At 41.3% G+C, this 27,161-nt stretch overlaps 1 protein-coding gene across 1 annotated transcript in view; it reads left to right on the plus strand.

The window, feature by feature from the left end:
• The first annotated feature begins 11,690 nt into the window (after positions 1-11,690).
• Positions 11,691-27,161, plus strand: part of EFHB (EF-hand domain family member B) — a 40,534-nt gene continuing 25,063 nt past the window's right edge. Inside the window, exons 1-7 of the mRNA XM_067561635.1 lie at positions 11,691-11,792; positions 12,347-12,457; positions 14,128-14,257; positions 14,858-14,941; positions 17,123-17,190; positions 22,612-22,766; positions 26,198-26,405. Of these exons, the coding sequence (XP_067417736.1) occupies positions 11,735-11,792; positions 12,347-12,457; positions 14,128-14,257; positions 14,858-14,941; positions 17,123-17,190; positions 22,612-22,766; positions 26,198-26,405 (814 nt within the window). The 5' untranslated portion in view covers positions 11,691-11,734. The remainder of the gene's footprint in view (positions 11,793-12,346; positions 12,458-14,127; positions 14,258-14,857; positions 14,942-17,122; positions 17,191-22,611; positions 22,767-26,197; positions 26,406-27,161) is intronic.

The following is a 27,161-nucleotide window of genomic DNA, read 5'->3' on the forward strand; positions in this document are numbered from 1 at the left end:
TGATTTTGTCTGTGGTGTTGCCTTGCCTGCTGAGGGATTTAAGAGACCCTAAAATGTGTTAGGCAGGTGATCTATAGTCTGGGGGATAGTGTTTCAGAGGCAGTCACAGCCACCTAGTTACAGGTCACAGCCCAGTATTGCCAACCTCAAGCATTCAAAAATCATGAATGAACCCTCCTTTTACCCCTGAAAATCACAAAAGTAAAAAGTAAAATAAAAAAAAATCACAATTTTTTTAAGGCAGCCAACCAATATATTTTAGGTTGCTTTTATTTGGCACCTGGGTTTTAGCACTGGTAAGGTTAATGTTTTCAAGCTTTTCTCCAAACGCCCAAGGGCTAGAATAGAAATGTACCTTCAAAACATAACATGGATAGTCTCACATAATCCCCTGACTCCAGGAGCTGTAGCTTTACAGAAATCTCCAAATGTCATAAAAACTTGTGATACAATCACAAGAGTTGGCAACATTGAAACCTGCTGATTGAGGTGCTACAGGCACAGTTCTGACCTGCCTACTCTGAGGCTTTGGGGAATTTCTCAGCATGGACTTCATGTAAGGTGGTGTGGGTGCCATATCCATGTAGCGATATGGGTTGCAGCATACAGGGAAAGTGAAAGTGGATAGAATGGAGGGGGATTAAATCTAAAGAAGGCCACAGAGAAGATGATTCTTGAAGCCATTACAGCCACAACTGGCGATTTTCACATAAAGTAGAGATGTATTATTGTGCTCATCATAAATAAAAATAAATTTGTCAAATAAATGTAGTTGTTTTTTTTATAACAAGAAGTTATTGGGATGGAAGAAGGGGATCCATCAGCAGTGAAGGAATTCAGGAATTTCAATTTCCTCGTTTTGGAATGTATGGTAAAGGGTTTTAAAAAGCATCCATTCTTTGGTGCTTATGTCAAAGAGTCACAAATTCAGTTTTCAAGAAATCACGTTAAGCACACCACCTTATGATGTGGTTGCTTATTTAAAAGTGATCATGGCTCATTTACATTTATGTGCAAACAAAATAAAGTCCAAACCATTGATATATATATTTGGTGCTTTAAAAGACAAAATTTCACAAAGCTGAAAACAATAATGAGCCGAATCAAGTGGAAGAAAGAATTTAAACAGAAAAATGTGAATGATAATTGGGTAATGATTACAAACATTTTACTACATGGCTAAAAAGCCACAATCCAGAAACAAGTCTACACTAGTTTAAAACCAATCTGGCTTACAAGATTTAGTGAAAGCAACTATTATATATATATATATATATATAGTTAAAAACAAATGGAAAAAAGGGGAACTTGATAGCAATGAATATAAACATTGGACCACTGGGAAAGTTCCAGGGGACTGGAAGACAGCTAATGTGCTAATATTTTACAGGGTAAACAGGAAGACACGGGCAACTATGGGCCTGTCAGCCTGATGCTGATCTCAGGCAAAATAATGGAACAGCTGATACAGGCCTTGGTTATTAAAGAATTAAAGGAGAATAATATTATTAATGCTAATCAACCTGCATGTATAGAACTAGATCTTGTCAAACTAACTTGATTTTTTTTTTAAATAACAAGTCTGGTTGATAAAAGTTATAGCGTTAATGTATTGTAATATACTTAAACTTCTGTAAGCCATATAATTTTGATTGAGAAACTAGAAGGATACAAAATCAACATGTTGCACATTAAATAGATTAAAAACTGGCTAACCTGATAGATCTCAAAATATAACAATTATCAAATGGGTGTGTTTCTAGTTTCTAGTGGATCAGTTCTTGGTGCTACATTATTTAATAGTTTTATCAATGGCCCGGAAGAAAACATAAAGTCATTACTTATAAAGGTTGTAGAAGATTGAGGGAGTGGTAAATAATGAAGTCTTGGGGGGTCAGGGAGGACATGAGTTCCAAGTGCAACACTGTGGCTAAAAGGGCTAAGTGAACCTTGGAAGTAAAAGCGGAGGAATATTGAGTAGGAACAGAAAGGTTATATTACTTCTGTGTTTGGCACTGGTGCGACCCGCTACTGGGATACTGTGTCCAGTTCTGGTGTCCACAATTCAAGAAGGATGATGAAATATTGGACAGAGTTCAGAGAAGAGCCACAAGAATGATTAAAGGATTGAAAAACATATTTTATAGTGAAAGACTCAAGGAGGTCAATCTATTTAGTTTAAAGTGGAGGTTATGGGATGACTTGATCAGTCTGTAATACCTACATGGGCAACATAATAGAGGGCTTTTTAATCTAGCAGACAAAAGGTCTAACAAGATCCAATGGCTGAAGGTTGAAGCTAGAAAAATTGAGAACTAGAATAAAATGTAAAATTTTAATGGTGAGGGTAATTAATAATTGGAACGACTTATTAAGGTTTGTATTGTGTTCTCCATCATTGGTATTTTTTAAATCAATATTGGATTTTTTTTTAAAGATATGTTTTGAACTTGAAACAGGAATTAGTTCAAGAAAGCCCTATGGCATTTGTTATGCAGGAAGTCAGACTACAAATGATCATAATAATCCCTCTACTCTTAAAATCTATTAATCTAATTTATGGTTTAGTTGTTAATCAGTCTTTCGGCCAATGCAAGATTATTTCTTGCTGCTATTGGAGTATTCATTCACACAAATCATTGTTTGGTATACTGACATCAGAGAAAATGGCAAACCAGCTGTTGTCAATTGTCACAGTCCTTTTCTTTACCCCCTTCTTCCTGTCTTCTCATGTCCCTTTCTCCATGTCCTTCATCCTCCTTTTATTTTCTTCCCTTTCCTCTCTACTACTGCTTTATGAACACCTTCTTACTCATAAAAGTAAATATTGTTGGGTGATGAGATAGATAAATTAGCAAGTATCTGCTCCTTCCTGTTTCTTTCTTTTCATTAGGTTTGGTGGATTTATATTTTTGGGGATTAATGGAATTGTGGCACCCAAAGTGGCTTTCTGTCATCTTTTTCCCTTTCCTTCTTCCACCATTCCCCTTTTCTCCCTCTGTTATGAATTGTTGGTTATTGGTTTTTTGACATCAAAGGTAACTTCACCACTCCCCTTCTTCTTTCCTTCTCTCTTGAGAAGAGAATTATGACATTTCAGATTTAAGGCAATTTTCAAGGAATCCGAGTCACTGGACTTGATGGGTTTTCAAAGCCAGTAAAATATTAGTTAGGACATATGGTAACCCATCCCTCATACCTTGCGATCCTCACTTCTGTGCTGCTGCTGACCGTGGCACTGGCTTTATAGCTGGGTGCCCGGCCAACAGCCTTCCTCTCTGGCTGCCCAGCTCTGAAGCCAGTATCCTGCCAGCAGCAGGGCAGAAGTAAGGTTGGCAAGACCAAAACTCACCTACAATAACCCTGTGAGGCCCCCTCCCCTCCCCCAGATGCCTTCTTTTAGGTCAGGATCCCCTGGTTACAACACCCTGAAATTTCAGATGTAAACATCTGAAAATGTGAAATGGTCTAATTTAAAATCCTCCTGGCTGTGAAATTGACCAAAATGGACCATACATTTGGTAGGTCCCTACTTATATCACAGTGTCTTTCCTTACTAGTTGGTTTAGAACAGAGGAAAGGTACCAGTCTGAAAACATATTTTTGGATAAACACAGAAACTAGGTACAACATGGACAGAGGTAGCACAAACTTCAAACTACCCAAGCAATACAGATTTATTTTAATCATGTCAGTGGAGAAAGGGGTAGTTCGTTCTCCATGTCTATTCATTATGTGGTTTCTTGAGCAGTGGAACATGTTCTGCTTTATATACAAGTAGTCTCAAGTTCAAAACCCATAAGGTGGCCTCTTTGTTGAACCTGCTAGCAAGAATACCAGTTGTGATGGTGGTTCTTTTGTTGTAGTCTGAACATTTATTGACTATGAAGTGGTCTGAGACACTAGTTCATTTCTCGTTAATGCTCAACTATTAAATGATAATGCTTCTGAACGCTACCAACCTGGGCCAGATCCCATAACTAAATGTAGTGGGTGAAATCCTGACCCAATCCAAGATAGTGGCAAAACTCCATTGATTTCAGTGTGGTCAGAATTTCACCCAATGCATGTTTCTCTTTATTTAAAAATTTCCTCCAAGAGTTTAAAGTTTGCTTTGTCCACGTTTTCTTCCTTAGGGTCTGATCCAACCCCCAGTATAGTTAATGGGTAGACTCTCATTATGGTCTCAGTATAGTTAATGGGTAGACTCTCATTGACTTCCATGAAGGTTGGACTGGGCCTTTTGTGGTTTTCGTTATCTTGTCCAGCTTTTTCTTCTTTATTTCATTTTCCCATATCTTTCATTTGTCTTCTTTATTTTTTCCTTTTTCTGTCTTTCCTCTCTCCATTTTTTCTCTTTTCTCTGTAAACCTTTTGCTGAAGACAATGAATTCAACTGCTTCCCAGCATGCAGGTTTTGTTTTGCTTAGGAAGCATTATTTCTATTCTTTCATAAAGATGCTGAATAAAGAAACCAACCCTCAGCCTTTGTATAAGAGCACATCATCGTCCCTCCAGAGTATCACCTTCTATAGAAATTACTCATTTACCCACTATAGCTCCCAAGGGACCACTATCTTGAAATTAACCCTCTGCAAATTCTTAAAGCTTCCTGAAGGTCATACCACTGCTTGGATCACATCTGCCCCAGCACCACAACCAATCAGAGTGAGAGCTGAGCTGCAAAACTCAGCACTCATTCCGGATCAGGGAAGTGAAAGGCAGGATTTTAGGTAGTTTCACTTCCTTGATTTTAGCCTGTGCAAGAGAAAGACAGGCATCAAACTGTGGGGATGGGGATTTAATGGCTAATGGTAATGTCAAATACCAAACACTTGCTAAGGGCAGTTTTAACTACAAAGAGCCTGCTGTAACAAGGAACTTCCATTGCCCCCTGAAATGAAATACATAAGGTCCATTTTTCTACTGCAGGAGACAAACTCCCACTGAAGTCAATTTGACTCAACAAATACTTGGCATTAGCTCAAGAATGTCATTTTAAGATTGTTTATGTTGTCACTAAATCTGTAGTTTGTCTAAATTACTCAGGGAATTGGGTTGTTCCCCTGATCCCTGTAACAGTAGTGTTATCAGGGAGAGAGAGAAACTAGATCCCACTCCAGTTATTATGCTTTATACTTAAAATAAAAGTCACAAGATTTGGGGGACTAATTAAAAAGAAAGAGGTTTATTATTATTTCTAACACCATAGGGAAAAAAAAGGAAGAGTAAGAAATATATACACTTAAACCGAAAAACTATTATATTTTTTCTATAAATAAATGCTTCCTAGTCCTTAATGAAAGCTTTCTATATCAAGAAAAATGATTAGACTCACAGTGTATCAGATCATATTAGCGCCCTCCTCTTCTAATGTGTCTGCACAGAAGATTTGTAAATGCCATCAGTCATTTTCCAGTGTGGTATGAAAGAGAAATTGTAGTACCTAAAATTCTAGTCCTCTTACAGGGCAGTCCAAGTCCTTCAAACACTATGTCTTTCCAGCCCTCCACTCTCTCTCAGCCTCCTAACACAGAAATAGAAGAAAAATAAATAAAAAAAATACTGATCCTTGAAGTCACCATCACCACACAGCAACCCCCACCCCCACTAAACCCAAATTCTCTCTCCATCTTCTCCCAATCTCCTTACATTTCCCCCAGATTGATGATGGGGGTCAGGGCACTGCAGGGGAAGTGGGCAGATGGGGTCACAGCACTGCGGGGGAGGTGGGCAGAGGGTGGGTGGGGGTCAGGGCACTGCAGGGGATGCGGGCAGATGGGGTCACAGCACTGCGGGGGAGGTGGGCAGAGGGTGGGTGGGGTGAGGCGCTGCGGGGGATGCCGGCCGGCGGTGAGGTCGGTGCGGAAGGGGGCAGTGCCCGGGGCGGGGTCAGGCTGGGCGCGGGCGGTGACCCCCGGCCTCCATCCTTGATCGCTGCCTGTGGGCGAAGCGGGACCGGGCGCGTTACCAGGTAACCGGAGTCAACATCCCGCTGGGGCCGCCGCCGCCTCGGAGCCTGCCGGGCCCGGGCACCGCCATGCTGGGAGGAGAGCCCCGGCCCGTGTACCTGGGCCGCTTTTTTGACCGGTTTCCCGAGCTGCCAACAGTGAGTCGCTCAGTGTCCGCGTGTCCCTCTCCCTGCGTCCGTGTGTCCTTCTCCCTGGGTCTCTCTGTGTCCGTGTGTCCGTCTGTGTCCATGTGTCCCTCTGCCTGTGTCCGTGTGTCCCTCTGTGTCCATGTATCCCTCTGTGTCCGTCTGTCCCTCTGCCTGTGTCCGTGCATTCCTCTCCCTGCGTCCCTGGGTCTCTCTGTGTCCGTGTGTCCCTCTGCCTTGTTGTGTCCATCTGTGTCATGTGTCCCTCTGCCTGTGACCGTGTGTCCGTCTGTATCCATGTGTCCCTCTATCTGTGTCTGACGCCGTCTGTGTCCCTCTCCCTGCGTCCCTCCCTGGGTCCCTCCGTGTCCGTGTCCCTCTGTCCGTGTCTATTCCTCTCTCTCTCTCTCTGTCTGTGTCTCCCAGTTTCTTGCTCTCTCTAGTTAATCTATAAGCTTCCTCCCCTCCCGCTCCAGCCCCCCTGTGTTCTCAGGGTGACCGGCCTAGTGCCCCCAGCTGGCCCCCGACCCAGGGCTCTGCTGACACTTTGGGGACCCATCCTGTGGTGTGTGAGAGAGGCTTATGGGGAGGGACAGTTCCTGGCGCAAAGAGGCTGGGTTTGTATCTTCATTTTATTTCTTTTTTCTTTTTTTAAATAAGGTTTTGTCAAAATGTTCCTGGAGTAGGACCAGGCAAAATTCCCTGCAAGGTTTGAAATGCTGATCCTGCTCACCAGCCCCTATTGCTGCTATGTGCTGTGGTCTCTGAATTATTTTTTGCTTTTATTGTTTAGGCAGGAAAGCTGATCCCAACTGGAGATAGAGCCGCCAGTTGTCTTACTGAAGTTTTTCCGAGGGTGAGTGTACTAGGTTTGTTTGGACAGTATTTCACGCGCCACATCACATCTCCTAGCAGAGACATTGAGGCATAAGTATAATTTAAAAAATTAACTCTCTGTCCACTTAAAAGTTTAGCTTGTATAATATACATGTAGCCTGATTCTCCTCTCAGATTGTCTACACTAAGGACTTTATGTAACAATTTCCCACTGTTGCTAAAACTGGGTCAGCTGGCCTGATGTTAGCAATAGTGGCAGCCCTAGTGTAGATAAGGTTCTTGCAGCCACTGTTAATTTTAACACAAGTATTCTGTAGCCCAGCTCAGAGCTACAAATAAGAGGTAAAAATGCTGACAGTTATAGTAGCTGCTAACATTGGTAGAACTGAACTACTACTAGCAACAGGGGGAAATAATTTCAAGAGTGGACAAGGCCTCATTTATACCTGTTTTAAACCAGTGTAATTCAACTGATGTTGTTCCTAATTTATACCAGTGTAACCAAGAGGAAAATCATACCTAAGAGATTTTGCCTCTCTCTTCTTTTTCTCAAAATGCAAGAACTTAAATAAATTTCCATGCACTTCAATATATTGTGTCCCATGTGGTCTTAGAGACCAACTAATGCCCTCACAAAACACTTCGCACGTTTTTATTTCCGTCATGTCTACTCTATAAAATCCACCATGTTTAAAACAACTTTCCCAACCATGGTATAACATGGTTTGGTCTTGCCTGTATGGACAGGACCAAACTGTGTTATGGTTAGGATACTGTGCTCTAGTGCTTATAGAGATAATATTACTCCTCCTGATGGAGATTGTTCTTCCCTTTAAAAGAACTGTGCTTTTGGTTAAAGATCCTGCCGATGAAGAGGATGGTGAGTAGGATGTACAGAAGAAAACCATGAAACAGATTAGCTGACATACTCTTCTTAGGACAAGCACGTCTCTAGGGTGACCAGATGTCCCGATTTTATCAGGACTATCCCGATATTAGGGGCTTTGTTTTATATAGACAACTATATACCCTTCTCAAAAAAAAAAAAAGTGTCCCAGTTTTCCACACTTGATCTCTGGTTACCCTACTCTAATAGCAGGAACAAGGAAAAAGTCAATATTTCCTGTAAAATTGTTTTTCCATTGTCTTACAGCCTATTACACCACCCGTTGTGAGAAAGTTTCTCAATTCTACAAGTCCAGCTCCTGGTGCTGAAAGAATATTCTATGGCAGAGCAAACGATCCTGATATTGCAGTTCATTTGACACATGGCATTAGTTCCCGGTCTTCACTGAGTGTAAGAATCTGAATTGTTTGTGTGTTTAAAAATAGTCTTCATTTGTTTGTATTGATCTGCAACTTGGTTCTGCCCAGCCATGACTGAGGTTATATAGCTGGTGTATGAGAGGGTATACATTCCTCATGCGGAATAGAGATGTTGCTATGTCTCCCAAGAGTGGAAGGAAGAACCAAATGAGGCTCCAAAGGAGAGAGATACCACTGGGAATCTTGGGATGGAAGGAAGATAAGAAAATAATGAGGGGAAGGGAAGGAAGAAGAGTGAAGGAGAAGAGACTCCCTTTTCCCCAGTGATAAATACTCCATACCCCTTCCACTAAACCTGCTTGCCAATGACAAATGCTGCAAACATCTTCTCAGCTGCTAAAACTGTACCTATGACCAACATCTCAATCCCCATATAAACAATAGAGATAACTCTCTCACTCAGACAACTCTTCCCTATCCTTTCAGTTGTTCAACCCTCTTGCTCCCTCCAAAACCTGTCACAATTAATATTATTATTTATGTATTTATTATTTCCTTAGCCCCAAGAGGATGCTAAGTGCTTTATGCTGCGACTTTTCAGTGTTATAGTGGGTTGTATGAATTCGGAGATCAAGCAAAGGAATTTTAGTTATGAAATAAATAGAAAGAATTTTAAAAACAAGAGACATTTATTGAATTAAATTTTACAGTAGCAATCTTCATTATTCATTTAAACTTTTAGTTCTTTAACACCTTCCCCCTCCCGCTGCAACATTTTTACTGCTTTCTCCCTGACTGGTTTCAGAAGTAAAATACTGAATTATTAATGAGCTAATTTAACACCTCAGAACAGCACTCACTGTTCAGGAGCACTGTTAAATTTACTAACTTTTTTCCTTGCTTTTGGTCTTTAAATGATTTTGCTAACTAAATGTGATACTTTTGACATCCCATTGTACTCTAGGTGTACACTTAATTTCAGAAATAATGTTTGTGGTATTTTTTTTAGAAACTAAGGACAAAATTCTGTCCTTACTTCCATATAGCATATTTTAAGAATAGTATTCTGCAGCCATAATAAGATGCATTCATTATCAAGTGATTATCACATTAGAATGGCCTCATTTTGAACATGAGCTCCAAGGAGTTTGTATAATTTGGGATGTTGATGGTATGAATTTTTAGAAATTTCTCATCATCACAGCAGTAATAGGTGAATTTTATTTATAATTATAATAGATAATATGGTACTTAATACTCATATAGTTTATTTAATCACGTAGGCTTGATAAGTAGTAGTATCCCCATGTTACTATTGAGGAAACTGAGGCACAGAGAAGTGAAGGCCCAAAATTTCTAATTTGGGTGCCCAACTTGAGATATCTAGGGCCTGATATTCAGAGCTGCTGAGCATTCAGAGCTCCAGCTGGTCCAGGTCTTTTGTTTAATACTCAGAATTAGTGGCCATTTTAAAATGCCAGGCCTAAATAAGTTGTTCACACATTGACAGAGCTGGAAGTAGAACTCAGGTCTTTGGACTATCACACTTCTGAACCATTTCTTCATTTAGTTCCTTTTGTTCACAACCACAGAAAGACTTATTTCACCACTGAAAAGTAAGACTCTTGTTACTATCCTGATACAGTTTTGATTACGGCATCTTTTGACTACAGTTGAACCTCAGTTATTTATACTAATGACTACAGGCCTGTTCTGTTAACTGGGCCTACAAATTTACCCTAATTAAGCTCAATGACAAAAAGTGAGGGAAAGTTCTTAAAATGTCACAATAATGTAAAACAACAAGTGTTGATGGGAAAAGGTGCAAAAGGAAGACAGATTGAATTAGTCCAAACAAAAAAGCCTACTTATATAATTCAGGACTATGTTAAGATCATACCTGATAAACAAGAGAAGTGTGGGACCAGAAATCAATGAACCAAAATCAGTGTGTTGGAAATTAGGCCTACTAGTGGACAAGATAATGAGAAGACAGGCTATTCTGCCCATCACTCCCTTCTGGATCCTCAGAAAGAGACATGGCAGAGAGAGGAAGGAAAGCCGGCTATCGTAATACTGGCTGACTGAGAGACAAGGGGAAGCAGTGAGCGCACCATCATGACTGCCACGCCCACCATCTCCTGGGACCCCAGGATCTAGCATGATACCATTGTGCCTTCTTTGTTCTGATTGTGAGAGAGACCCAGATGATACTGCCACCTTCACTGGCTCTGGTTAAATCCTGAATATCATCTGGGATATGAGGCTTTGTCACCCCTCTATCCCCACTGTTTCTTTTTCCTTCCTTACCTTATTTCTTCACTTTCCTTTCTCTCTGCTTTTTCCTTCTGTCAAGTAAAAGTTAACTTAACTTAACAGTTAATAGTTAACAGTTATGTTAAGTTAAGTTTCCTTCTGTCTAACAAAAGTTAACTGGCTAAAACTGCATATTTTGCAGTATTGCTGTAAGCATGTGGTCAGAGAGGCAGCTAAATGTAATTCTCTAAACAGCCCAATTCTGATACAAGTTTGCCAAGTCTTGATTGATAGTCCATGTAATGTGCCTATGTTTTTCCATCAGCAAGATTGCAAGTGAGAGTCAACGCTAGAAACAGAAGCTGCATTTTCTATCTTCTCTGTTCTTTTTTTTCCCCTTTCATGTGTGTTTGTCTTTTGTTTTCCAGAAATTGGGTTTGGACTTTACTAACAACAGAACAATGGTAGCTCCATCTCAAATAACTTATTCTCTTTTTCCCAAAAGGGCAGTTATTACTACCTAAATACATCCTATAAACCAAGGATTTTTTCCTTATAAAACCTCTCTACGGCTAAAGGGAAAAGGAGCAAGTAATGTTAAAATGAAAGTTTTAATTAATATTTTACATTTCAAGTCCTTTAACTGTTTTGCCTTCTCTTCTGAATCTTTAATAAAAGAGTCAAAACTATGTTTATTGGTTTGTTTGCCATGGTACTATGCAGGCTGAGGTCTCTGAACCTTGTTTAACACTGTTTTATGTTGGACAGTGACAGAATCACGTTAACACCTTTAACTTTTGGGGCTTTTTATTCCGCCTAAATTAATATGACAGATGCACTGCATACTAGTGAATTTTGCAAATTAACAAGTGAAAGAACACAAATGTAAAAAAGAGAGTTCTGCATCACAAAATCTAGTTTATTTAACTGAAGATGTAGCTTAACATTAATTATTGATGTTAAGTGTCAGTAAATGTACTACTAAGTCAGTGCACTAGTAAGTGTTTTATGGTATATTTGATGAAGTAATGCTCATTAAAGCACTCCTACTATTAAATCTTTGTTGAGAAGCAGGGAGAGACATCTTCTTTTTGGTTCTGAATTAGAGAGATTCTGCTGTGTCTCTGCCACTCATATTGTGTGTGATTTCTTCAGGCTGGCTTGTTGACAAATCCACCTCAAAAAACTAGGTTTCAACAAAAACTTAAAGAGAGGAAAGAAGCCCTGTATTTAAAAAATCGACAAGCACCTTTGGGGAGGTCACATGATCAAACTTCAATGTTACCTAAAGACCTGGATGTGACTACCGCCACTTTTGGAACAAGAACCATCAGAGGTAGCAAAATTAGTGTTAAAACATTGCTGTTGAATACACAATAATTTATCATTTAACGTGGAATTCAGGAAGTTACATAAATAATAAGCATTATTCTTTAAAGCCATTCCGGTGTAATATAAAAGATGTACTAATTACAACTGCTAATTACAAAAAAGAGCATATAAGTAATAAAAATGTATTAACTAAAATACTCAAAGATCAAGAACACACAGGAAGCTGGGAGCACCTCAGAAAGGATAGGGATTTCTGCCCTGCCATGAATTTGCAGATTTTCTGAGATTGGTGCAGATTTTAGGGGACCCACAAGAGGCCAGGGTTGATCATATAGAGGCCCTATGACTTTGAAGTCCCATCTCAGTCCCTATCCCATGTCATCATGTCAATGTTGATGGAATGCTGCCTGATTGAAACCTTGATAGTAAATATTATATTGCCAAAGTATTAATTGGTGTCTTCCAGTAAAATACTGTTAAAATAAGACTTTTTCTGCATATTGAACTTTTAAAAGAGATTTTATTACCATATTTAATATGTATTTGTTCACTTTGCAGACACACCTGGTGGAGAGCTTATAAATCCACCAAAAACCTTTGAAGAAGTGGATAATGAAGCAAAAGAAGGACATGAGTTGTATATTGTGACACACAATGATTACAATGTGGGTGAGTAAGATAAAGGGCTAGTGATCAGTAATACAAAAAGTCTAAATATGTATAAGGCTAGTTATAGCTCTTTGATGCTTTACAACACATAACATGCCATATTTATTCATTCAGATATAAATTAATATGAAGTTAAAAATCATTATTTGGGAAGAGATATGATAGTATCTATCATGCAGATACTAATATATATGTACAATAAGAGAACAAAACAGATTTGTAAAACTGTAGCTCATTTAATATTGGGTCATACTGAGCAGCATTAGAACTTAGAAAAAGAGATTAGGAATCAGGACATCTGGATTCTGTTCCCAGTTCTGTGATTTTGACTTACACTTGAGCTTCAATTTACTTGTATATAAAGTAGGTAGAATAGATAATGTTTTGTTTCCACTGGCATCCACATTTTCCTAGATGCTTGCCAAACATATAAGAAGGCACAAGCACTGCCATAAAAAGCTTGCTGTCTAAGAAGATAAATAACACATTGAGGAAGGTGGAGAGGGATAAAAGTGCAAGGCCAGATTCTCTGTTCCCTTTAAGACACATTTACATCTCTCATATTCTGGCCCAAGTCAGCGTCCTACTTTAAATTGTGCTAGTTTGTAATGGCACTCTATTTATACCTGTGTTGGAGGTTGTGATGGGATATATAGCAGAGAGCCATTCTGATACCTCTTTGCTGATGAAGGTATTCACTGGGATCTGTTTCCATGCCCTTTACAACCTCTCTACACCATCAGAGCAGCATAAAGAGTCCGCAGCACAAGAGAGAATCTGTCCCATTCAGCAAGAATGTATACACTTTTCAAAACAACAATAAATGTCAACTATCCTCATCAATATTGATTAATAACATAGAACGTGTATGCTATAATGCAGCCAGGTGAAACTTTTAACGTAAAACAAGCAGTGGAAAATGTTTTCCTGAAAGTGTCAAATGAGGTTCTTTCAAGAGCAGATTTAAGAGAGGCACAATAAACCTGATGAAATAAGAATATTTCTTTGGTTGAAAATATATGTTTAAAATTCATGAATATTACTTTCAGTGCTGATATGATGTTTTTGGATACTGAGCTTTATTTTATAGGAAAGAATTATGACAAGAGGAATTATAGCTTCAAAAATAACAAGGGTGAATTCCTAAGCCTACTGAGGTCAAATAGCAAAACTCCTATTGACTTTCATGAGACAGGATTTCATCTGTATTGTGTAATGAAGTCAGGATCAACATTTTCTTTTTTAGTTAGATTTATATTGACATTTTGTTAAATTATCCATCTCTTTTAAGTGTCTGCTATAGCACTCAGATAACGAAGTGAGTCATATGCATAGAATTCATTTTGCATTAATGATACAGGAGTAGATTGTTCCTAGCCCTTACTCAGTCATAAAGGGGAGTAAAGGAGAGTCACCCCTTGCATACTTCCTGGATCCCCCAAAATATGGCATTTTTGCATTTTGTCCTGCACTTTGCCAATGGGATGGATTTGTAACTAGTTAAATAGCTGAGAATGTACAAATGATTTATCTAATTAAATTGAAAAATTGTTGTAAAGATTTGGTTGTTGTTTCTTCACAGCATTGCAGAAGTTAAGGTATTTATTCCAGTATATTTTCCCAGTCAAGGTATTTCACATAGAATAAAGGAAAAACATTTATTTCCACAGGGGAAGCAATAAACAGGAAATATGAGCCATCAAAATTCCAGAAATATAATGTTTATGGAAAAGAAACACCTCACTTTAATGATGGACGAAATGTATCCAAATCTTTACGCTGGCTCTACAATCTACAATTGTAAGTTACAATGGATAATAATAGATTGGGGGCCTGAATTTCCAAGCCAGGCCTTTATGATTGAATATAGTTTTACATCTGCAGTGAATCACATCCAAAATTCCTTTATGTTTTTCCTGGCAATTCATTATATCTAAGAAATTGTGCCCACATGTACGCAAGCCAAATTGAGAAATCAGCTCCACCCATTTCTGGAGGGGACCCTGGTGTCTACTCCAACTAGTATGATGGAATAGAAGATGCTGAGCAGCTACGCTCTTGCATTATGGCCTGCGGAGAAAGATTTTCACGTAGGTGCACAAATAACTGATTTAGTCATGCAAGTGTGGGATTTTGGAAGGGCAAATGAGACATTTTATGGATGCACCTGCTGCGCTCCCATTTGTATATTATTTCTAAATGTTATTACGTTTTAAAAGTTGGAAAAAAGCACAATGAAAATATACATTAAAATTAGGTTTCTAAACACAAACCAAATAAATCTTTGTTTTCAAAATAGGAAGTTTTTAGATTGGGGAGTGTTTTCTTATTTCTATTTCCTTCAAATTATAATGACATCATTTAGCAAGCATGTCTGACTGTTATTTTTCAATTTTGTAGAAAGAAAGCAGCAAAAATAGTGTCCAAAAGAAGTGATGATTTCAAGGAAAAATTTCAGCCTCAGCTTGGAAAAGTCCTTGATCCGTAAGTGAACAAAGAGATATTTTTGAAAGATGGAATTACACAGGCCCTGTGCAAACCTCAGCATTCTCAAGCCCCATTGTAGGGCTGGGGAAAACTGGTGGTGTGACTGGGCATGAGTACCACTGCAGCCCATATGCTGCAGAGGGGGGCTTTTCGTCAGCCTTAAAGAAATCAGTATGGAGAGGAGTTATTGATGGAGGGTCTGATGAGGCTACTGGATTTATGGGAACACAGCTCTTATTTCATTTGTTAGGCTTGAATAATGGTCAGTGGGGGGCTGCATTGCAGCTTTGCATCCTGTCGGTAAATTGGGAGCTGGATTCCATCCCTCCCCAAACTGCACAATTCTTCACAAAATGCCAGATTAATTGGGATTTGAACAAGGTTGGAAGAAGAGTGAAGGGTAAATTTCACTTTTAATGGTAAATGTTTTGTCAATGAGTTGAAAAAGTAAATTGGTGTCAGCAAACAATGTTTCCTCTTTTTTCTGTATAGAAAATACACAATATGAATCTAAAAAGGCCTAAATCCAGCCCATGTAGAGCACATTTGAACAATGATCCACAGAAATTTACTGTCCCTCTCTTTAAAGAATTTTTAAGAAAGTAAGGCCCTGATTTGGGCCCAAATTTGAAAATTTAAGGCCCCAAAATATGCATTTAACTTTAAACATAGGCTTAAGTGTTTTGCTGAATTGGGGTCTAAATGTGGGTGTATCTTAAAAGTAAGTGTATTGCAGATTATTGTGTGACACTTCCTATGTGTGGTGGTGTCTGACATGTCTGGCTTCTGCAGCCTTGCCTGAGCTGCCAAAGTATGAGGGAACTGACATTCCTACTCTGTAGAGATGGGGAGGTAAGTTAACTGTTTGTTAGCACCACCACTGACATTAATTTTGGTGATCTGTTTGTATCACTAATATTCCCATTTTCCCTCCATAAAAAAACCATCTGACTGTCTGCATGGGAAAAAGGTGTGTGGCCAGGCATTGGAGGAGTTGAGGGGCAAATGGTTTAGCAACATGTTCTCATCTACCAAGGATTAAAATCTAGGGAGTTGATGCTGCTTGAAGCACCTTTAACCATCCTTAAGCTCTCCAAGCCCCATTGTAAGGGTTACAGAATGGACCACTTGAACCTACAGCCAAGGGCAGCATGGTCGGGAGCCAGCTGTGTTGTTATTTCTGGAGGACCCTGAAGGAGTGTAAAGATTCTCCATGCTGCTGCCTGGGGTTTTGCAGGGTTGGCACCAGGAATTCTCAGTCTCCACTTGTTTTTGTAGCCCCTCCCTTTAGTTTATCCACATTCCACCAGTAATGTGGAAAAGGTGAGAGGGTGAGAATGCAGCCAAATAGCTGCACATCAAAAACCTTTTGGGACTGGCTGATTATTGTGCTCCCATCTGTGACATGATGCCTTTGTTGTTTATGATGGAGATTTGTGGTTCATATGGTAATTATCTAGCTCTTAAACTAAGAGTTAAAGAAGAATATTGATTTATTTTCATATTTTTAAGGAATCTGTTGAAGCAGCTATTTATGTTAAAAAAAATCCTAAACAAACAAGTATTTAGTATCATCGATTAATTTTGGTTTTAGTTAATAAAATAGGGCCACATTTTCGAAATGGATGTTGCATCTGTTATTCTGTGCACAGAATTGCAAAAAATCAGACTCTTTTGAAAATCTTATGTGTCATGTGAGGAATGTCCTTTCTCCAGTTAATAATAGTTTATTTGTAGATGTTATTTTGACTAGTGATCAGATTCAGCCTAGATATAATGTGTTATTTGACAGATATACTAAAAAGACTTTTCACTTGCATTTCTGTCTGATAAATAGAAAAATAACTTGTTTGGGTCATAAGATTTTTTCCCTCAGAAAATATAAACATCAAATTAAAAAACACTAAAAGTCTGCTATGCGGTATTTTTGACAGTTGGTATTTTACTCAAAAACAGGGTTTGTAAAAGAAGGGAGTTAATAGTTGTGGCACTTTTGATTCATGTAAAAAAGTACCAGTGAACAAGTTTCAGGTGAACTCTGCTGAATGGCTTTTTCAGCTTTCTTTATTCTTTGGTTATGGGTAGAGAGATAATAGATTAATTTTTCACAATTAGAATGTAGCATGCTTTTTGGTCAGTAGTAAAACACTTAACTAGCACATTTCTTCTCATTGACAGCATAGCAGAAACTATGAACGTACCACCAGACCATACATTTGGAATGTTTCTCCGTCCTGATGAGTTTGGTAAATATATTAATGGCTTGTTTAAAATGTTATTTAGTTAGAAGGATTATTCTGAAGTGATAACTACAAGCTCTGTAATGCAGTGATTTTCTAAGTGCTTTTACACAGTTAAAAAACTACCTTGAGAAAGGAAGGTTTAAAAATCTAGCATAGTGACACTACGTTTTAGAAAGAGATTTCAGGCATTAATGAAATTGAATCAGAAGTGAATCCTTAGATTTGAGGTGGATGCTACCTAAAGAAACAATAATAGCCTCAGAAAGCATGCATACCTTAGTCTAAACAAAAACGAAGCAGGAAGGAAACCAGTAAACCAGAGGATATGGCTAATTGACAAGGTTCAAGAGGTTGTTCAACTCAAATAGATATCCTTCAGAAAATGGAAATCCAGCCCAAGTGAAGCCAATAAAAAGGAGCATGAGCTACAGCAAGCCATATGTACGAAGGAAATTAAGAGGAATTTGACAAGGAAATAGCTGAATGTGTGAAAACAAACATCAAACATTCTTTAAATGTATTAGAAGTAGGCAATTAGCAAAAGAATTGTTGGTTTTTTTGGATCACCCATGGAGCAATTAAGGAAGCAGTTAAGAAAAATAAGAGCATTGCTAAAAAGTCATGGATTTTTGTTCTTCACTCTCCACCACAGAAGATGTAGGGGTGATTCCTACCTTGGACCTGCGTCCTTTTTTCCTGGTAATAAAAATGAGGTATTATTAGTAATTGAGGCATCAAAAGAAGTGGTGCTGGATGAGGCTGATCAATTGAGAAGCAATAAGGCCCAGATGGTATACATCTAAGAGTTCTGAAAGTAATAAAGAATGAGTGTCTGAGCTCCTAGCAAAAATATGCGCTTTCATTAAAAGCAGCTACTCCACTGGAGAACTGGAGTAACAAATGTTGTAGCTAAGATTTAAAGGGGTGCTAGATATTATTCAACACTTTACAGACTTGTAAACTTTACTTCTGTACCTGGTAAATTGGTTGAAATAATAATTTAAAATAGAATTAAAGTTTTTTATTGAGTAAATATTTCAAAAAATAACAAACAGGTAATCCATAGAGTTAAAGGGGCAAAGTTATAAAACATCCAGGGACAATATGCAGGTTATCGGGGGTCACAGGGAGTGATTGGGAGTCTGGGGAGAATAACAAGGGATAAGCTGCGGGGTCCTGGATGGGGGGTGATGGTGTGGGCGCTAAGAGATACAAGGGAATATATGGGAATGGGGGAACGTTACTACACTTTTAGGGGTGTTTAACAAAGAGAGCAAATAAGTCCATACAAAGTGGTGCGTCCCTCATTAGGTCCGATGCTTTAGCACTCGCCACGTCCGTTGGTATGTCCCCCGCCGTGTCCGTTGGTATGTCCCCCGCCGCGTCCGCCGGTGTGTCCCCCGCCGCGTCTGTCGTGGTGGTGGTGGGTTGGGTCCGTCGGTCTGGAAGAAGGGTCCTGTGGTGGCGCTCCGTCCCTCTCCTCGTGGTACTGCCGGTGGCCGGTGATGTGCTCGATGTAGATGTCCCGAGACCACGGGATGGAGTCTGAGACCATGAGGCGACGCATGAGCTTGGCGTAGCACCGACCCACACCGCAGGCCCAGAGCACGGGCTCGTTGCGGGGGTCCCAGGCGCCCAGGGCCCCGACGATCAAGGCGTGGATCTGGACCTCATAGCCCTGATCCCTCAGAGTGTCGGCCAAGGGGGAGTATTTCTCCTCCTTGCGGGCTCGGGCGGCGTGGAAGGCCGGGCTGTGGTTCTCGAAGGGGACCGTGACGTCCACCATGACGATCTTCTTGTGGTCCTCGTTGGTGATGACGACATCGGGTCTCAGCTGGCTGTCGGTCCTGGGGATGGCGGAGTTGATGGTCACCGTGCCTCGGTGGGCCAGGATGGCCTTTTCCAGACGGTCCTGGATGGCGTTGTGCCTCAGCTGCCAGGCTCGGGAGTGGGGCTTGCAGCCGCAGAGGATGTGGGGCAGGGTCTCGTTGACGTACCCGCACCTCCTGCAGCGCTTGTCCCGGTTCCCATGGCGGACGGCCCCGTTCAGCGGGATGCAGTTGAGACGGGCCCGGTGGATGAACCGCCAGTCCGCGAACCGGGTGTAGCCACCGCCCGCCAGGAAGTGGTTGCTGGCGTCCCACTTGCTGGTCACCTCGAACGCCTTTCCCTGGTCGGGCTTCTTCTTCAGGCTGTCAAGGTACAGCGCGTGGACGGACGCCTTCAGGCACCTCTCCAGCATGCCCTGGGCGCGGGGGGTGATGATGGTGTGGCCGTCGGCTCTGATCCTTGGCACCAGGACCGACAGCTCCCGGCGCTCCTCACACCACGTCCAGCAGCAGCCGATGCACTTACCCAGGCGCCGCGTGGCGTTGCGGGCGCGGGTCCAGAGGGATGAGATGTCGCCTCCGTCCCGCGCGAACTCACCTTCCAGGGAGCCGCTGAGGTAGGTGGCGATGTCGTCGCTGGTGGGCGCTCGGCGGATCCATTTCGTGACCGCCTTTTCCAGGGCCTTCGACGCGATGGTGCTCACGGTGGCGTCGGGGCAGGTCAGCAGGCGGAAGGCCTGGGTGACGACCGTGATGTCGCAGAGGTCGCCCATGCGTGGGACGTTGGCGCCCCCCTGCTTGTGGCCGATGTAGGTCAGCTCGTTGCTGGCCCTCTGGGGGAGGAACAGCCACCCCTTCACGAGCTGCCTGATGATGCCGTCGGCTTTGTTGAGGGACACCTTCGCCACAGCCGAGCCTCGCAGGATGAAGGAGATGCGGGGGATCAGGAAGGTGTTGAGGGCGTTGATTTTCTGCCACGGTGCCAGCAGGGAGGCGTCGATCCTGGAGGCGTCCCGCAGGATCTCCTGGATGGTGTCCTCGGGGGTCTGCTGCACGCGGAAGCCCGTGGGCGTGCCCAGGTGCTGGTACGCCTGGCCCTCCTCAAGGGGGATCATGGGGTCGCCCTGGATCCCGAATGAGGTCACCTGCACCGAGGCCTTCTTGGCGCCGTCGACGTCGAGGGACACGCATTTCTTGGCGTTGAAGCACAGACCCATCCAGTTGGCGGCCTGGCTGGTGGCGTCCAGCATGCCTTGAAGGCTCTCGGGGTCATCGGCTACGAGGACCAGGTCGTCTGCGTAGGCCAGGATGTTGATCTTCTTACCATGGAGCTCGAACCCTTGGGGGTTGTTGGAGATGGCTCGGATGAGCGGCTCCATGGCCAGGTTGAATATGATGGAGCTGAGGGGGCAGCCCTGCTTTAACCCACTCCGGATCGGGATCTCCGCCATCTCCCCTTGGTCGAGCGGATGATGGTGGTGCACCCGTCGTACAGCTCCCAGAGCAGCTGGAGGAAGTCTCCGGGCATCCCGAACTCCTCCAAGGTGGCGAAGATGTGCTGGTGGGGCATGGACCCGAAGGCATTGGCCAGGTCCTGCCACGCCACAGCGCACCTCCGGTGGTCCTGCCTGGCCGTTTGGAGGACGGACTGGAGGATGAAGTTGTGCTCGTAGCACCCCTCACAGGACATGAAGCCCTTCTGGACGGAGCTGACGGCACCTCCTCCCACAGCCCAGTCCGTGATCCTGGCAGCCAGGCAGCTGGCGTAGAGTTTATACATGGTGGAGCAGAGGGAGATGGGTTTCCAGTTGCTGGGGTCATCCCTCTCTCCCTTCATATATATCAGGACCGTCTTGGCTTTCTTCCAGGAGGTGGGGGTCCGGCGGAACCACCTGCACCTGTCGAAGAGGGTGGAGAGCACCAGGCAGCCGGGATCCCTCTTTTTCAGGACGCCGTAGCGGATGCCGTCTTTCCCCGGAGCCATGTTCTTCGTCCTGGAGAGCCTGGATGCCACTTCCTCGGGAGCGAAGGCGGCCTGCAGGTCGTCTGCGCTGACTACCTGGGGTAGCGGGGCGACGCACGCTGGGCGCTCGTTGGAGGGCGGGTCCACGCGGTCGAAAACCCCCTTGTAGAAGGTGAGCAGCCTCTCGGAGGGGATCTGGCAGGACGCCGAGGGCCTGTCGAGAATCTCGCGCATGGCTTTGACCGGGTTCGCCCGGTACAGCTTTACATTACATGTGAAGAAGATCATAATATGATAGGCAGGAAGGAAGGAAAAGAAGTGGAGAGCAAAGGAAAGTGTAGCTTCTGGAAAGGAAAATTGTGCATCACTAATGTATTAAAATTCTTTGAACATGTTAATAAAGTAGTGAAAAAAAGAACTGGTTAACATAATTTATTTGGATATTCAAAAGGCCTTTGGCAAAGTCCCTTAAAAGAGTATGTTAAAGAAACTAAGTTGTCATGGTGTGAGGGATGAGGGATTGTCATGGATCAGAAAATGGCTAAGAGAGAAAAAACAATTTTCATCATGGCAAAAGGTTAACAGCAAAATGATTCAAAATTCCACACTAGGACTGGTGTTGTTTTAATATATTTATTAATGATCTGGACAAGGGGGTGAGTGATGAGTTGGCAAAATTTTCAAATGATGCAATTATTTAGAATAGTCAAAGCCAGAGAATATTGGCCCCAATTCTGCAAACACTTAATCACAAGCTTACCTTTACTACCTTGAGTAGTCCATTGAAGTAAATTGTATGAGTATTTGTAGTGTGTTTGTATTGTGAGGAACTTCAGAGAGACTTAAATTAGCTAAGTTACAGGGCAACACAATGGCAGATGAAATTCAGTCTTGTCAAATGGAAAGTAATGCATATTTGAAGGAATAATTTGAACAACTCATGCATTTTAATGGATTCTAATTTCTTTATCAACTCAAAAAAATGACTTCAGTATCATTGGACTGCTCATTTGAAGTCCTCTGCTCCATGTTCAGCAGTGGTCAAGGAAGCAAACAAATGTTAGGATACATAAAAAATGGGATGGAGAATAATTCAGAAAATATTATAATGCCATTATAGAAATTAATGGTATGTCCTCACCTGGAATACTGTGTTCAATTTTCCATAGTTCTTAAAATATTTTTGCCTTTTTGGAACAGGATGGGCTAGAGATAGGGCATCCATAGTAGATGTCCTTTGACATTGACTGTCCATGTTCCCCATCTGTGCAGCTTATTCTGAGTCTAGTAACTTTCAGCACATCATGTAATGCTCATGTCTTTCAGGTGTTTTGGAGGTTCTGGATAGAGTTGTGAGAGTCTAGATCAGAAATATTCAAACCTTTTCATGGTATGGATCACATGTACATAAGGAGAGCATCTTGAGGGCCAGCTGTCTTCCCATTTGCAATTAGATGAGTAAAACAGAGTTAGGAGTAAAACAGAGTTGGGTGCTCAACAACTCTGCAAATCCAGCCCTGGGTGCCTCAAGTTGAGTGTATTTCAGCAGAAGCCCTCAAAATTAGAATCTATTTTTGAAAATTTTAACTTACTGTAAGTGTGTAACTAAACAGGATTTTATTTGTTTTATAGGAGTTGGTGATCTTCTTCACAATAGGGTTCCGAGTGAGTTCCTTCGTGGTAAAGACAGAGAGAGAGCTGTCTTCACTGCCATTCGACAGAATTTGAAGAAAGCTAACTACCACAATTTTGGCACATTACTAGAAGCGTTCAGGCATTATGACAAGGTCAGTGCTCTGAAAGAATACAAATTCACATATGCATAATTTGCATGCATAGTTTGTGTGTGTGTGTGATACATATTAGCCTTCCAAGGTCATAGATATGTGCATGAGTATATATAGAATAGTAATAAACTAATTAAATATATTGTGAAAATACGTTAGGACAACACGACAGACTAGCCTTCCTACAATGCACTCTGTACAGAATGGTGTGGTGTGGCATATAGGTTTTATTGCTGATTGCAATTCTAAGGATAAGACATTGCATTCTGAAATGGGATTAAAACAGATCATACATTTCTGTTTTTCTCTACATGTAGGTGATCTTTCTGTGTGATGTTTTCGTGTTAGTTTTATGATCTTTGAATTTTCTATGTAATTTTTATTTTGTTTCTTTTCAGACACTTTGAATAGAATCTGTATGAAACTGGGTCTGGCTGTAATTTATGAAATCTCACTTTTTTGATGTGATGCATATCTCCAAAATAGTATTATATAACACACAAAAATAGGAGAAAGTTGAATTTTCAGTAAATCTTATACAACGGTAGTTAAAATAATTGTTGAGGATTAACAATTTTTGTCATTATTTGTCATAAATAAAAACTTCTGTGCAATAGGCAGCTGACACTTAAAAATTTATGCATTAGCAAAAATCTTCTCTATTTTTAACATAATATCTTCCGCATAGGATACAAATCTTCTCTGGCAACACTTTTCTGGCAGATTTTATTCTACGATAGAGAAGGTTTTATATGCAGCTGCTGACATAATATTTCACTTGCAGCTGAGGACTTGAAGATTTTATATACAGAAAATCTAAAAAGGATAATAATTCATTCATATTTCACTTTATGTCACTTTGCTTTACAAAGGAGATAAGGGTCATTATTCCTATTTCACAATTGGGGAAACTGAGGCACAGAGCAGCAAAGTGACCTGCCAAGGTGTGGTAGCAGGCCAGTGGTAGCACCAGGAATAAAACCTAGATCTCCTAAGTCTCAGTCTAGTGTTGTGTCCACTGGGCAACACTGCCTTCCATTCTCCAGCATCAGCTATGCTTCTACCAACACCCAAAGTCCCATACCCTCCAAGCAAAGTACCTACCTCTACTTTCAATTTGAAAAAAATATAGAGAAAATGAATATAAACTAACTTAATTAATTAAGCAATTAAGGTTGCTGCACACATATCTTACATAAAACTACAAGAGTGAGGAAATGAAAAGTTAAGCCACCTAACAGTACATACTCACTGCTCCTGCACCCACAGGTACACACCTTACTACTAACACAACAACTATACACCACAAATTACACACCACAGCCATAGGTCTGTCTCAGCTAAGGATACCAGCCTTCCAGCAACCACTTTCCCAAACTACCATCTGCCAGCACACTTAACTACTGCAACACTATTTACAACTAACAGTGTTTAGAGGGGCAGAATAGTTTGGTGAAGGGGTGTGTGCAGAAAGGGGGCTCCTGTATAATATTGTAGAACTGAACAAAATTTGTAGAGTTGGGCAGGTGGTGGAACTGGGGGGAAGAAGGGGATTAGTTCCTCTCCAGTGGAAATATTATGGGGGCCGTGCCCCTGTGTAAACTCATGCATGCCTGGGGATGGGGAGTGGAAATAAGAGCAGGACTATGTGCTGTGGTGTAGCTATGGGTGCACCTGGGTGGGCCATGACCAATCCACTTTGAAAGCAGACCCACCCAATCAGATTTTAAGCAATTTATCCTGGATTTTTATCAACCTCTGTTTCGCTTGTGACACCAGGCTTGTGCCCACCCCTGTCAGCCATAGGCCATGCCAAAAAATCAGTTCTGGCTACGCCTCTGACTGCGTGGGCCCAGGATTGGGCTGGGGAACAAAGAGCAGGACACAGAGGGACTGGAACAGGCCCTGGAAAAAACCCTCAGGACCCTCCCTCCCACCTTGCAGCTGGCTGCTCTCGCACTAAGTCTCAGTATCTCCCCTCACTCTCCCTTCTGTCCTTTCATTTACCCGCCACTGACAGGACTCTAAAATCATAGGAACTCTGATATTTTGTGAAACCATGATTTTCTCCACTTCCTGATGTTAAGGCTCTTTACTGAGAGGAATTGCTATGCATATTTCACTGACACAACTGTAGTTCCCCTACATCCAAATTATCGCAACAGCCTGAGAACAGCTCCATTCCTTGGCTGGGCCACTAGGCTGTTTGTAACAAAACTGAGGTTTTTCTGGAAATTGCTACACATCTTAGCAGATGCCCATGGACATATTCAGAAGCAATTTCTCAACCACATAAATATTTTAATATATTTGTTTTCAAACTTAGCTAGGTGACTGTTCTTCATGAAGGACTAACTATATGCCAAATTTGAAACTCTTGTTCCATTGTTTTTAAGATATCAGCAAGCAAAGGAAATCAGTGAGCAGAAGTAATCAACTTTTTTTAAGCTACAAAAGTATATTTCTGCCAGTCTTTCATAATTGAAAAGTGTTTGAAGGCTTTTACTTAGACTTTTCTCCAAATTTTACCTCTTGAGAGACCAAGTTTGAAAAAATTCAGGTTCACAGGAGAAAACATGGGAGTTATATTGGAATTCCCTGTGAAATCTTAACTATAGTGTTCACTCCTGATTGATGCCTTATTTGAAAAGAAGTCTTATCTTTGCCACAACATTTATTATTAGACTATCATCTTGTCACAGTACACTGTTTCGTTGACATTAGCTCTTAATTTCAAGTTACTATATTATCTAAGTAAAAAGTTATTTCACTGAAGCTTGTGAATTCAGGTTGTGAATTCCCAGACTATTCTGGATTTTTGGATTCTATCTTTGGGAATGATGTGGATAAATTGGAAAGAGTTCAGAGGAAAACAAGAAAAACAACAAAAGGCTTAGAAAACCTATAAACCGACCTATAAAGACAGGTTAAAAAACTGGGCATGTTTCGTCTTGAGAAAGCAAGACTGAGCAGGGACCTGATAACAATCTGCAAATACGTTAAGGGCTGTTTATAAAGAGGATGGTGATCAATAGGAAAAGAGGTAATGGGCTCAATCTTCAGCAAAGGAGATTTAAATTAGATATCAGGAAAAACTAACTTTGAGGGTAGTTAAGCTCTGGAATAGGCGTCCAAGGGAGGTTGTGGAACCCCCATTATTGAAGGTTCTTAAGAACAGTTTGGACAAACACCTAGCTTGGAGATCTAGGTTTTTATCTACCTCAGTGCAGGGGACTGAACTTGATCACCTCTCGTGGTCCCTCCCCAACCATACGTTTCTATGAATCCAAGATTCTGCAGATTTACTTTTCTTAAATGATATTATTGGCTATATATTTATGACCTCTTGTCTGTATCTGGACCATGGGCCGATAGTTTGAACATCACTTATGCAGTGTTTGTGATTATAACTAGTGTGTTATTTGTCACAGAATGGTGATGGGAAGATAGACAAAGAAGAACTGAGGAAGTCCTGTTTTCAGCTAAATCTCGATCTAGATGAGGAACTCCTGGATGCTTTATTTGATTACTGTGATTTGGATAAAGATGGTCTGATTGACTATCTGGAGTTTGTAAACTTTCTTAACTGGAAAGACAAAATGTCTATTGAAGAATTTGAAAAAAAAATAATTACAAAGGGTATGTGATTTACTATTAGAAAACACTTAGGGGATATTCCTGTCTGTTCCTCATTCACTGGAAAAGGCCCTGGCTGAAGCAAAACACATGCTGCACAGGAGGGGTAGGATTTGGGGAACCCACTCAGAGCTTCCAGGCCCCCAGTACATCGTGGAACATGACTACAAAGAGGTTCCCTCTGCTCTGTGTGCTGGATGAATGGATTCCCCCCTGGGAACTTGCATTTACCAAGCCCATTTGCTAGAGTTTGGTAGTGGGGTTAGATTGGAAAACAAAAAAGAAATGACTAGAAAAAAAGGTTAAAAGTTTGCCTTTGCTCGCAAAAAACCTGGATTCATCTGTTATGTTTCCATTTGAACATTGAGCTCTACATACAATTTCACATTTTGAAATTGCTAAGTATCATAATGTGCCCTTTAGATATTAAAGGGAAGATTCTCTGGTCCATTCAGCTCCCTTTATACCACCTGATCAGAGTAAAAAGAGCACAAGCCACTCACACGTGCTTACTTGGGAGTTCCCCAGTAGGTATAGTGCAGTATATGTAGCTCTTCATCTTCTGCCTTGATGTCTCTGGTTACCACAAGGACAGAAAGAGAGTGGTGACATGGAAGTGGTGACAGAGTCCTGTACAATGCACTCCAGCTGTCCTCATATGGCGTGTAGGGCCCTCAGATTGCTCTAAACTGTGCTGGAACAAAGAATCAGGGAACCATAACCAGCATGAGAGAATAAACATGTGATAAATGTGTAGTT

Source organism: Emydura macquarii, unplaced genomic scaffold (genome assembly GCF_026122565.2).
Source record: "Emydura macquarii macquarii isolate MOO-44397 ecotype Brisbane River unplaced genomic scaffold, CSIRO-AGI_Emac_v2 contig_2422, whole genome shotgun sequence".
Classification (NCBI taxonomy): Eukaryota; Metazoa; Chordata; order Testudines; family Chelidae; genus Emydura; species Emydura macquarii.